General features: G+C 47.8%; 1 protein-coding gene across 1 annotated transcript in view; it reads left to right on the forward strand.

Annotated features, from left to right (window-relative positions):
* Nucleotides 1-8060, forward strand: part of syt7a (synaptotagmin VIIa) — a 35068-nt gene extending 27008 nt beyond the window's left edge. Inside the window, exons 6-11 of the mRNA XM_067234167.1 lie at nucleotides 3117-3225; nucleotides 5344-5608; nucleotides 6028-6197; nucleotides 6706-6820; nucleotides 7448-7647; nucleotides 7917-8060. Coding sequence (XP_067090268.1) covers nucleotides 3117-3225; nucleotides 5344-5608; nucleotides 6028-6197; nucleotides 6706-6820; nucleotides 7448-7647; nucleotides 7917-8021 — 964 coding nt within the window. The 3' untranslated portion in view covers nucleotides 8022-8060. The remainder of the gene's footprint in view (nucleotides 1-3116; nucleotides 3226-5343; nucleotides 5609-6027; nucleotides 6198-6705; nucleotides 6821-7447; nucleotides 7648-7916) is intronic.
* Nucleotides 8061-13464: the final 5404 nt, after the last annotated feature.

Raw genomic sequence — 13464 nt, forward strand, 5'->3', positions numbered from 1 at the left:
TAGAGCCGTTGCTATGCCAACAGCCCACTTTCATTGCTGGAGCTGTGGGAGAAGCCGATCATCCAATAACAACTTTAGTCCACTCTGCCTCCCACTGGCTACTATAGACAACTGCAGGCAACAGTGACACATCCAACTCTGGGTGTCAACCCCCCCAAGAGTAGGTTACTTCATAGACAGGATTGGCATGATGAGTAACAGTCAGAAACCAGTACTAGTATTCTGCCACAAACTCAAATCAGCCCTCAAATCAGCCTCAAACAACGTCATTTAACAATCCAGTCTGTCCGTCAGTCAGTTGCTGTGGAGCAGGGCTGGTAGAAAGGCCATTCCCCTGTATGTACCGGCTCGTACCTGAGAATGTAGCGGACCCCCTGAATGAAGCATGAAGGAGAATGAATCCTAGAAAACTCTCACTCTCCATCGACAGTGGAGCGGAGGAAGAGGGAGGTTCCAGTTGTTCTCTCAGATGTTTGGAGTTTCCCCTCAGAGCTGAGGCTAGTCTCCGTTAAGGCCGACCCTCTCCTCTCATCCTCTCAACCGCCAGTTTAGGGTGTGAATCCGACCAAATGAGCTGTGTCAAAGCAAAAACCCTTCCTTTTGAAACTAACAAAACTAACCCCAATTGACGAAACAGATGCTTTCGACTTTTAGAAGTGGTTAACATCCCTCCTCCCCTCTCTCTCTCTCTCTCCGGTTCCCTCGCTGGTCAAAGTGATTGTCTGCCTACCTGTCCGCCTGTCTTGCTTCGCTTGCTTTTCCCGTCTGTCTCAAGTCTATGTCAATATTTCTTTATCTGCGTCTGTCTGTGTCTTCTGCAAACTAGCTCACATCACTAGTCTGTTTGATCGTAAATTGTCAAGCTTATACACAAATTTTCCAGTCACTGCACACTGAGTATTGCCTCTTTAAGAAAACACACAGCATTTAGCTAGACGGTGGATGCTGGCCAGACAGACAGACAGACAGACGGTCACAGGGCTATTGTGTTCGGCCTGTCATAGGCATTGCCTTCACTCTCATAGAGTGACAACTACTTGCATATGTAATATATGCACATGTAGCCAATGCCAGATTTGTGCTTTGGCCCCCTGTCCCCCAACCCACACCTTTAGAGTGTTATACTAAATGGGTAAAGTAAGAAGTATAAGTACCCCTGATACATATTTAGTATCTTGTCATGACTGATACTGTATCTCCCTCTTCTGTAACACTCTAAATGTGTTAATCCTTTTGATTATTATTCCCCTATTATTTTGATATATTATGTTATTGTATAGTATATCTAAATCTCTTCCTCTCTCATTCTGTACCTATCTTTCTAATCTTCTGCTCTCCTGCTGAGGAGCAATGATTTGAGTTCTCTTTTTGTTTCTGGTGACTAACGTTATTACATGTATTTTTCTTTTCACTCTCGACTCTTTCTTTGACATGCGTCGCCCTCTCTGTCTCCCGTCGGATATACTGTGTGTGCATAATTCTGTCGTCTTTATCGTTTGATACTTATCAGACTGACCCAACTAAGCTTCTCTTGTGTTTCCAGGCTTTCTCTCCTTGTCTCCTTCCTTGCAGTTCTGTTGTTCTCTAACGTGCTTGGGTGTCGGTTGATCTCTCTCTCTCTCCTTGTGTTTTTGTTGGTTCTGTAACCTCACTTTGTTCATGCTATTAATACTTCCTCTTTTCTTATACAGATACATGTAGCACTCTCTCGCGCGCGCTCGCTCTCTGTTTCTCTCTCTCTCTCTCTCTCTCTCTCTCTCTCTCTCTCTCTCTCTCTCTCTCTCTCTCTCTCTCGCTACCCCCCTCCCCGCTCCCCCTCTTCGAACCTCTGCCTCCTCGACAATCTTATGTATCTGGCGTCGTTGTGAGCTTCTTCCATTGCGTGTCTGCTCTCTGTGTCCCCTGTCTGTCTCTCCTCTTCTTCTTTGGTTTCTTCCACCATGTCTGTATATCTTTCTTTCGTGTTTTCCGGCCACTCCAGTCACTCTTCATTAGTGTTGCCTAACAGTGTATCTGTGTTTTACCTCTCAATGTGCCTTGACGAGTCGTCTATGGAGTTCTCCGTGTCCAGTAACACATGACATTGGCCGAGTCCTCTCGCTGTCCCTCTCTCTCTCTCTCTCTCTCTCTCTCTCTCTCTCTCTCTCTCTCTCTCTCTCTCTCTCTCTCTCTCTCTCTCTCTCTGTCTTCTCTTTCTCTGTTTTGAAATCTTTTTAAGTTTATATTTCAGTTTTTACCTATCATTTGGAAAGCCTCCCTTTTGTTCTTTCTCAGAATTTTTGCCCCTTTCTAATCTTAAAATAATGTATACTTGTATTATCCTGAGCTAACTCTATGTGCCGCAAAGGCACTAACACTACCATCTGCTGACATTTGCACTGAAATATCTCCCTGCCCTGGGAGACACCTGCACTCCCAGACACCCGATTTCATATACAACATTGCTCCTGAGCCCACACACTCAAATCTAACACACCCAATCCAACCGAACACGAAATCCGAATCACTTAGTGTCCTAGCATCGTTGACTAGCTGGCCTCAGTCCTCTTGGCCCATATGTTGCTGTACATGTCTGTCTATAAATGTTACTATACATGTTTATATGCGTCTGTCTCATTTCTGTGTATAGGATGGATAGGACATGTTCTATGTGTGTTTTGTGTCAAAACAATGGAAATCCAGGCACATCTATGATGTACCTCAGTTGTGTGACCTCATCTAAAAGGCTCATGTGTCCTCTTTGATGTGTCTGTTCTCCATATTGGAACTACTGTACCTTGCATTTCTGCCAGTAGATATTCTGGATGCTTACGAGCCTTGACATTCCAACTACTTCACTTTGATTGTGCCAAAATAACCTCAGAAAGGACGAACGTTTAACAGACAAAATCCTGGTTCCGGTATTTCACAGATTGTCTCTGCTTTTTTCTAAAGCGTCTATTTCAACCTAGCTTTGCCTTGAGCCCCTCAGTCAGTCAGCCCTGCTCTTATACCATAGGAAGCCCCCAGGTCCTCAGACTGGGTCCACGCCCGCGGCCTGCCCTGGGCCCTCTGCCTGCCCTGGGCCCTCTGCCTGCCTGCCTTCCCCCCTGGTCACCCTGCTCTCTTCCCCACAGGGTTGGGGGCAACAAACCAGGCAACAGCCCCAAGGGCCATCCCCCTGACGCAGATGGCCACTCCTCTGTGACCGACCTGGCCAACTCCCTTACTGGTGACATGGTGATGGTAAGACTACCTCACCACAGAAACACACACACAACCACACACACACACACCATAGTTCCACCTGTGGTTTGGCCAACTGTGTTTGAGCTGACCCTCCATCACTAGGGGGAATTGCTTGCCTGTTTCTCTCTGTCTGCCTGTTTCTGTCTCTCTCTCTGTCTGCCTGTTTCTGTCTCTCTCTCTGTCTGCCTGTCTCTGTCTCTCTGTCTGCCTGTCTCTGTCTCTCTCTCTGTCTGCCTGTCTCTGTCTCTCTCTCTGTCTGCCTGTCTCTCTCTGTCTGCCTGTCTCTGTCTCTCTCTCTGTCTGCCTGTCTCTGTCTCTCTCTCTGTCTGCCTGTCTCTGTCTCTCTCTCTGTCTGCCTGTCTCTGTCTGTCTGCCTGTTTCTCTCTCTCTCTCTGCCTGTCTCTGTCTCTCTCTCTGTCTGCCTGTCTATTTCTCTCTCTCTCTGTCTGCCTGTCTCTCTCTGTTTGCCTGTTTCTCTCTCTCTGCCTGCCTGCATGTCTGCCTGTCTCTCTCTCTGTCTGCCTGTCTCTCTCTTTGTCTGCTTGTCTCTCTCTGCCTGTCTCTTTATCTGTCTGCCTGTCTCTCTCTCTGTCTGCTTGTCTCTCTCTGCCTGTCTCTTTCTCTGTCTGCCTGTCTCTCTCTCTCTGTCTAACTGTCTCTCTCTCTCTGCCTGTCTCTCTCTCTGTCTAACTGTCTCTCTCTCTCTGCCTGTCTCTCTCTCTGTCTAACTGTCTCTCTCTCTCTCTGCCTGTCTCTCTCTCTGTCTGCCTGTTTGCCTGCCTGCTGAGTCACACTGCCGCCCATCATGTCTGTGTTGATTCAAAGGCCCACAGGTACACTAGAGAGCCACTCAACGCAAGCACATAGGAAGCCTTGTCAGTTATGTGAGACCACTCATTCAAGGTGACTCACTCTGCAGAGCTGTAACTTATAGTGTGGAATCAGACATGCAATATGTACCCGCCTGATCTGTCCCGATCTATTGACGAGCACTAAAACGCTGGATGTGGATGACTCATTATGAGTTCTCTCTTTGTTTTAATTCATCTGACATTCAAGTCTAAAGGTCACTTTGAGAAGAAACTCGCCTAGCAAACTGTAAGTGTGTATTTGTATGCACACATCTTTGGCAGGCCAGTGAAAGCATTATTATACCAGAGGTTCTAGAACCTGCTCTTCTCAGCTTGGCTGGATGACCTGCTGCTTGTTCTTTATCTCTATCACATTCAGCCACTCAAACGTCTGCCAACCTGAGAAAGAAAGGGAGAGACATGGGGAGAAACAGAAAGAGCGGCCGCTAGGGAGAAACAAAGGGAGATGGAGAGAGAGAAAAGAGAGAGGAGGAAAGGCTGTAGGGAGAGCCAGAGGGAGAATACAATGTGGGGATAATGATGACTGCAAGTGCAGGAAGTCAACCTTGGGCTCTGCCTCTCTCCATTTTCTCTGTGCCCCAAATGCATTGCCCTCATCTCTCTCTCTCTTTATCTCTCTCTCTCTCTCTTTATCTCTCTCTCTTTCTCTCTTTCTGTCTCTCTCTCTCTGCCTCTCCCTTTCTCTGTCTCTGCCTCTCTCTGCTTCTCTCTCTGCCTCTCTGTCTCTCATTCTTTCTCTGCCTCTCTCTGTCTCTGCCTCTCTTTGTCTGTCTCTCTCTGCCTCTCTATCTGCCTCTCTCTCTCTGCCTCTCTCTCTCTCTCTCTCTCTCTCTCACACTCTTGCTTTCCTTCTGTTCTCTCCTGTTTCCATCAGATAGCAGCCTTTTAGGGCTCAGCAGTGATAAAGCAGCTTGGGGAGGGGCTGAGACAGAGGGAGAGAGGGGGGGGACTAAAGCTCCCTATCTCCAATCTGAGCACCTCCTGCCTCTTAGTAAGAACATTAGCGAGGAAATTAAACTCCTTCAGTCTGCTTAATGTCAAATGCATCTCTCTCCATGGGCGTCTGCCACATGACCACCAGAGAATTACAGCCCCCCCAAAAAATCGCACTGCTCCCCTCCATCGAAGCTTGTGTGTGCATGTGTGTGTGTGCACTCGTGCGTGTGTGTCGGATCCATCAGGGGGTGCGTGGTGTGTATGTGTGCCCAACTCAAGCCCCAGGCTCACTTCTCCCCATGTACAGCTGTCTCCAGGCTCAGACGATGACCACGAAGGACCAATCAGTGAAAAGTTGGGCCGGATCCAGTTCAGTGTGGGCTACAGCTTCCAGGACTCCACCCTTACCGTCAAGGTCCTGAAGGGCCAAGAGCTGCCCGCAAAGGATTTCTCTGGAACCTCCGACCCGTTTGTCAAGCTCTATCTGCTACCCGACAAGAAGCACAGGCTGGAGACCAAGGTCAAGAGGAAGAATCTCAACCCTCATTGGAACGAGACCTTCCTGTTTGAAGGTCAGTAGTCAACTTTGAAATTAACTCCCGAATGGCTAAGAGTTATTCTTTCCTTAAACACTGTACCGCTTCTTTGGGTACCTATCTGTGTGTCTCACTGTCCATCTGTCTGTATCTATGTCTGTGTGTTTCTCTGTCTGTGTGTATCTCTGTGTGTGTGTATCTCTGTGTGTGTTTATCTCTGTGTGTGTGTATCTCTGTCTGTGTGTATCTCTGTGTGTGTGTATCTCTGTGTGTGTGTATCTCTGTGTGTGTGTATCTCTGTGTGTGTGTGTCTCTGTGTGTGTGTGTCTCTGTGTGTGTGTGTCTCTGTGTGTGTGTATCTCTGTGTGTGTGTATCTCTGTGTGTGTGTGTCTCTGTGTGTGTGTACCTCTGTCTGTGTGTATCTCTGCGTGTCTCTGCGCCTCTCTCCTACCAGGCTTCCCCTATGAGAAGGTGAGGGAGCGGACCCTGTACCTGCAGGTTCTAGACTACGACCGCTTCAGCAGGAACGACCCCATAGGGGAGGTGTCCATCCCCCTGAACAAGGTGGAGCTGGGCCATATGCAGACCTTCTGGAAGGAGCTGAAGCCATGCAGTGATGGCAGTGTAAGATACTCAGGCCTGTGGGCCTGCTTGAATTTACATTTAGTCATTTAGCAGACGCTCTTATCCAGAGCGACTTACAGTAAGTACAGTAGGGACATTCTCCCCGAGGCAAGTAAGGTGAAGTGCCTTGCCCAAGGACACAACGTCATTTGGCACGGCCGGGACGGCAATCTTCTGATTAATAGCCCGACTCCCTAACCGCTCAGCCATCGGACCCCTTATAGGGTCCCCTTGACCCCTTGAATGAAACATAAAGGGCTTGTTCCCTCTGTACACAATGGGACCATGAAAGACTTGTTTTGGCATTTTAATGGATATAAAGTTCTTTGAATGGGAACGATGTCACAGTGTCGGATGTTGTTTTTAGACGGTAGGCCGCCACAGAAGGGGGGAAAATCTGATTACACTGTAGAAACGGGTTATGATGATAGTCACTCGTGTTGCTCTGTGTGTGTTTGTACAATATATAGAGAGAGATATATATATGTGTGTGTCTTTGTTTCTTCAGGGGAGACGAGGGGACCTGCTGCTGTCCCTGTGCTATAATCCCACTGCCAACATCATCACTGTGAACATCATAAAAGCACGCAATCTGAAAGCCATGGATATTGGGGGCACCTCAGGTACACCTGCCTTTGTTTGCTTTAGTCTGCTCACCCTCACCCTCACCCTCTCCCCCCTCCTCTCCCTTCCTGAGTCCCTCACCTCCAACACTGGGAGGATCTGGCCTTCACAGCTACTTTCAGGAGTGTGTTCATACATTTGTTGTCCTGTCCACATAGTGGAAGGTTACCGTCTGGGGCACTAGCCGAATCACGCCACTGACAGTTCCAACAGCAAGGTGACCTTCCATCAGTGTACCCTGCTGCTTATCTACCAGGATCTAGTGCCTCAGGGTTACTAGTGTGTGGCTCGGCTAAACTCTCTGCACAGTCCAATTGCCTCTTTACAGTCCTGCCGGTGTCCGTGTCATGTTCTATCAATCCTCATTTCACACTTCCTCCACATAGTATGCGGTACAGTATGTTATGTTATGTAAAGAACTACTTAAGTGTGTCGAGCCAAGTCATTGTGATTATGGAGAAGAAGACTCGTTATAATGCAGTGTGTCCGAGCAAAGGGTCGAAGGGTGTGTGTGTTTGTGCACGCGTACGTGGGTGTTTATGGATATATTTGTGTGTGTGTGTGTGTGTGCGTGTGTGTGTGTGTGTGTGTGTGTGCTAATCTGTGCTGTCACCTGCCCGTGGCAGACCCCTATGTGAAGGTGTGGCTGATGCATAAGGACAAGCGCGTGGAGAAGAAGAAGACGGTGACCATGAAGCGCTGTCTGAACCCCATCTTCAACGAGTCCTTCCCCTTCGACGTGCCCGCCCACGTGCTGAGGGAGACCACCATCATCATCACCGTCATGGACAAGGACAGGCTCAGCCGCAACGACGTCATCGGCAAGGTAAACACACCGGAGACTTCCTGGGTTGTGCTGATCCGCAGCTCTGATTGGTTGACTGGGACCTGGGGGCAGCCCTTCAAGTTTCCTGAAACTTTCGGTCTCTCCTCCTCTCCGCCGCGCCCCCCCCCCCCCCCCCCCTTTGTATCTTTTCCTCTTTGTCTCTCCACTCTTCCCCCCCTCTCTTTATTGCCCCCACTCTGTCTCATTCCCTCTTTATATCTCCTCCCTCCACCCCTCTCTGTGTCTCCCTCTCTCCCTCCATTTCTCAGATCTACCTGTCATGGAAGAGTGGACCAGCAGAGGTGAAGCACTGGAAGGACATGATGGGACGACCACGTACTAACGTGGCCCAATGGCACGCCCTCAAGGCCTGATCGCCTCGCCTACTCTCCTCGACGGCCCTTCCCCCCTCTGTCCCCAATGTTAACCAGCCCCTCCCTCCCCCCCCCCCCTCCCGCAACCCCTGTCCTTATGCACAAGACTGCTGACTTGCTGCCAGGCTGCGAAACACGGGTACAATTAGCCATCCGCTCTCTTAACCTTTAAACTCTATCTCCTTTCCTATCTCCTCTGTCCTTCTCCCTCCCTCTCCTCCCCTTACTCAGTTTCCTCACCTCTGGACGGTCTTTCTTTTAGATGTCTGCCACCTTGCCAATGGTCCCCTTGTTTCTGACTGTCTGTCTGTCTGTCTGTCTGACTGTCTGTCTGACTGTCCTCATGCGTTCCCCCTGTGAATGTGTGATGTTCTGTTTCTCTTCTCCTTTTTGAATCACCTTTATGAGACCACCTGATTGAGAACTGCCATGCAGCCCTCTGCTTGCGTAAGGTGCCATTTTGGACACTACAATGATGTCCCCTGGACTAGCTCTGCATCTGAAGTATAATAATAAATACGGTCTAATCTCATGTAACCCTGCAGTATGAATACTCCAGGTGGTGAACTGTCCTTAAACCATAGCCTCCAATCAGTAGCCCCTTGTACTACAGTACCATCGATTTATGTCTAAGGACGTCCTTCAGCCCGGTTCTTTATCTTCTTTGCTTCTTTATGTTGGATTTATTCTTGTCCTCTCTTTCTTTCTCTTGTACCATATTCTTTCCATCTTCGTTTTGAACTCTCATTTTCTGGAAAGTGGTTAAATGTTCAAGCTAAAGTTGTATAAAGCAATCAATACTGTCTGAGATGACTTACCTGAAGACAGCTTGACGACGAGAAAGGGAATTGTTGAGACTTCATATAGTGGTCTCTCTATCACTTTTCCCCTGTACTTTTTCTCTCTTTCTCTCGCACAATATTAGTGAATCCCCCCTTTCTGGACCCCTTGTTGTCTGTGTGCTGTGGGTAATGTGCTGTAGCTCCAACAAAAGTAGAGATTATTTAAAAAATTACTAACTGAACTGGGATGACAGGAAAACAATAAACTTCCATAAACGGATCGCTCCTGATATTCCCAGAGGAAACCCCCGATGTGGAGAGAGAAAAAAGAAGATAAAAATCGAAATACTATGATGTCATTTTTCATAAAAATCAACAACTAAAGAAAATATTATCAAAATGTTCTTCCAATGACGAGAATAAGAAGCGAAAAGCAAGCTTCTTGAGCCGTGCCGTGTGTGTGTGTGTGTGTGTCTGTATGTATGTGTGTGGGTGTGTGTGTGTGTGTGGGTGGGTGTGTGTGTGTGACTGTATGTGTGGGTGTGTGTGTTGGGGCTTTCGATTCTTCGTGCCACCCTGTGCTCTTGGGCTCTCTCACTCTTGCTAATGGGAGCGTTCTCCAGCAGGAACCCTTGAATTCCGCCTCCAGATCTGCCTTGATCTGTGTGGAACATGTGGAGGTGTGTTTATGCGTGTGCATTCACAAACTCACACCATTCAGACTCCCGCCGATATCTTCTCTTTTCTCTTTTCTTATCTGCCGCTTTTGATCTCTCTTTTTACTGCCATTGTGTCCCCTCCACCATGTTTTCTTTACCGCCCCCCTTCCCTATGAGGGCACGGGGAGGGGGGAGGGGGGGGGTATCTGCACTTTTTGAAAATGTAATCATTGATAATGCTAATAGTTTCACTGATGATAATAAGGAGGACAATGCTGATAATAATGGTGACAAAGGGAGGAGAGTGTGAAAGGGTTAGGAGGACTGTGGGGAGGACAGGTCTGCCTGGGGCCCGGTGGGCTCGGAGATGGAGGGTAACGAGGGCAAGGAGGGACACCAGGGCTCTCGTCTTCCTCTCTCTGCTTCCCCTCCTTCTCCGACCTGTGTGTGCGTGTGTCTGCGTATGTGTGCCTGTGTAGTAGGATCCTGTCTGGAATGTCGGGTCAGGACAGGAAATTGTGTTTTGGGTTGGTCAGCGTCAGTACGCAATGTGGCCGCCAACATCCCAGAGTTTTGCTACGGTATGGGGGTTGTCATTTGACGATTGACTCTGTTGGTTTTGTGCCGCAGAGAAAGATGTCGAGAGAGAGAAAGGGGGGGGGGGGGGGGGGGGAGACGGAAGGGAGGGTGAGCTTAGTGGTTTTTTGTTGTTGAATGAAGGAAGGCAGCGAAGCGAAGGATTGTTGTTGTGTACTGAGTCTCCTCCTCCTAGTGAAAACACCAAAGTCGTGACATCAGGGTGTCGGGATAGGAGATGCACCGTAGCGAGACAGCAGATGTACAGGACAGGAGGAGCACAGGTATTGCTTTGTTTACGTGTGAGAGACAGAGCTCTGGGAACCGTTCTAGCTCTGCTGGGACATCGTGTCCGTAACCTGGATACATGGAACCTATAGCACAGCAACAACAGAGTCTAACTACCTTTATGGATAACCTGCTTGCAAGACAATGGATTCCGTGAACAATTAAACTACAATACCCATAACCCTGCTTTAAATGTTAAATAATGACCACATATTGTCTTGTAGTAATTTTTTTAAGTAGCACACAGAGTTAGCCGAATCCCCGTCACTCTTATATTAAGATTTGGAATTGGACACACATGATATTTAAGGGAGCTCATGCAGGAATCAACATCCTGGTCTGCCGACTCGTATGCCAGCCAGACGTTTGTCTAACATGCCTCTTCTGGGGAGTTTGAGCTGAACCTCTGAGGTCTCCCATGCCCATACCCAGGGGTGTGATCGGCTCTGCCGCAGTGTGCTGACTGGAGGCAAGAGCGCCCGTGCCCTTTGAGTCCCGCACCACAGCAAACATCCAGGAAATATAGCGAGGACATGAGCCATAACTTTGACTCCAATGGCTGAAACGTAAACCTTAGATGTTTTTTTAATATACTAAAGTTGAAGCTTTGGAATAGGATGGATTCACCAAATTGCCACTCAGTTAGAGTAAATGACAGCGCTAAGGAGATCACTCATTTTGATCGCTTTTTTCTGCAAAGTCTTTGTTTCTGTGGTGTGCATTTCCACTTCCTCTGCACTCAGCAAATGAGTTCTCCCCAAAAGATTTTCTGGGCACATTGTATCCTGAAACACCCCATGGGTATAATTCATGAGTGGGTCAGACAATATTCTACTGAACTTGCTGTCCGTAACCAATTACAGTTTTCCCATATGGAAGTGTAGAGACACAGACTCTTAACATGCACAGTGTGTATGTGTGTGTGTGTGTGTGTGTGTGTGTGTGTGTGTGTGTGGTTGTGGGTCGCATGAGTCTGGAGATGCATGCTGTAATCTGCTGAGGTTCTCCAGCACCCTTCAGAACAATTGGCCGGCCGTGGAACAAGACCCTGTGTTTTGACAACCACTGCCTGGGGTGTCACAGTGCATTATTCTCCTATTAGGCTGTCAGGGCAGAGTGCTTCCTCTCTCCAGGCCTAGGGGGTCACATTATTTTGGAGAGGTGATCTCAGCTAAAAATAATATAGAACAAGGGCACGCTCTCATTACTCATTGGGGAGCTGGGGATCTCTTGACCGGGGGTAGATAGAGGTTGCAGATGCCCAGTGGTTAAGCTACGCAACTCTGAGATTTGCATGACCGATAAAGAGACCTTCATTTAGAATGGACCACAAGAGTAATTGCCACTGGGCTCTCCTTATTAGGCTACAGCTTGTTTGCAGGTAGTTTGCAGTTCTTTGGCTGCCCTAAATTACTTGTTGTTTTTCTTATTCTGTGATTATTCTCTTTATGTCAAAAGGTTCAAGCAGTGACACAGTAAACAAAGGAGGATGGCTTTCTTTAGCATTTTGCTGATTTCGCTCGGTCCTGTAATGTATTGTGGTGTATTCTCGTGGTAACACAGCCTGACTACTGTATGTACAGTACTAGGAACTTGGACAGAAGTAGAGCTGAGAGAGATAATAGTGTTGAGAGTGACATGCCCTCCCCATAGACTCTGCGTCGGCATTGACATGTTTATTCACGATGTCCCCCGCAACTGCCTCGCTGCCCTTCCTGTCAAAATAACTGAAAGATTTATTGGCAGAAGAGGTCACACAAGTTTTCCAAAAGCAGTGCAAAATATGATTCTCGGCCTGACTTGGTAGTATGTCCTTGTCATACCCTCTGTCTTCATGTTTTGTCTCTATCTGTGACACCGCTCCTCCTGATTGCCATGGCCATCTTCAGGTGAGTGGCAATGAATCACTGCTCTGGAGAGGTGCCTGACATCCCTGCTCGCGGGGCACTATTGGATTGGAGGTGTCCTGTACTTGTGTTGCGTGACGATATACTCTCGGTGCACGCTGACTACAGTGGAGCAGTGTGTGTGTTGACTCCAACCTGATGTGGACCTTCTGTAGTAGTTGCTGGCTCACTTGAGGTGTTTGGAGGTTTTGTCTATTGATATGTTTTATGTTCAGCTGGCAACACTTGTTGACATTGAAGTGGATCTGGGTATAAACGAGCCAATCAGAGGACGTGAATGACTTTGGGCCATCTCGGTTAGACTCTGCCTCCCCTTGCTCATCCGTTCAATTGTTTTAAGCATCTGGTTTAAGAAAACCAATGTGACTCCTCCCAATCAGGGTTCAAGTAAGCATTATTCTGAATGATAACAAAATGATTATGTAAAACAATAACAAGTAATAATATTTTTTTTTACATTTGACTGTTGGTCTGTGTGTGTGTATGTGTGTGTTTGGTGTCATTGTGTTGGGTTCATCTCTTTGCAAAAACAATTGTGAAAAGAAACCCCTTATTCTGTTTCCAATACTTTTTTCTGTAAATATTGTTGGTGAAAAATTATGAACATTTGTTGTATGCCGAGTTTTCATTTGTCACTTGAAATGATGAAGAAAACCTATATCCATGAAAACCATGGTGTTGACAAAGCTGATTATACCTGCCCTTCTTGAACAAGGGCTTTTGATGTGTGCTGTACTTTTGTTGGAGGTAAAGTAAGGTGGGGGTGAGAGACCAAGGGAGGGAGTGACATCCACCCCGCAGCCTTGCCGGAGACACACAGTAAACACCTCGACCACGTCAACACCATGTTGACTGTACCTGGAAACGCCCGAGTCAGCAGAGAGCATTAGCTACTGTAAATGGCTGCTGTGTAGAATACCACTTGAGGTTTTATGGCACATGACAGAGGAGCTTCCTGGGTGTCTAGCTAGAGAGGAAGGCAGAGTGAGGGGAGACTTTGCCCTCCTCATACCGCCTCGGAAGCTTGGCTCTGCTTCTCAACCCTGTCAGCTCATAGGCTAGGGGGGATTTGCTGTAATGCCATTGTGTTAGTGGGGATTGGCCCTAAATTGACACTCTAATATGATGCATTTCCTGTGGAATTTCCCCTCGTTCATGGGCGCTCTAGCTCATGGCGTGCCCTGGTGGTACGCATGGAGTGGGATTAGTATAGTGGAACCAGTGTGTTACA

The sequence above is a fragment of the Osmerus mordax genome, chromosome 4 (genome assembly GCF_038355195.1).
Source record: "Osmerus mordax isolate fOsmMor3 chromosome 4, fOsmMor3.pri, whole genome shotgun sequence".
NCBI classification, from domain to species: domain Eukaryota; kingdom Metazoa; phylum Chordata; class Actinopteri; order Osmeriformes; family Osmeridae; genus Osmerus; species Osmerus mordax.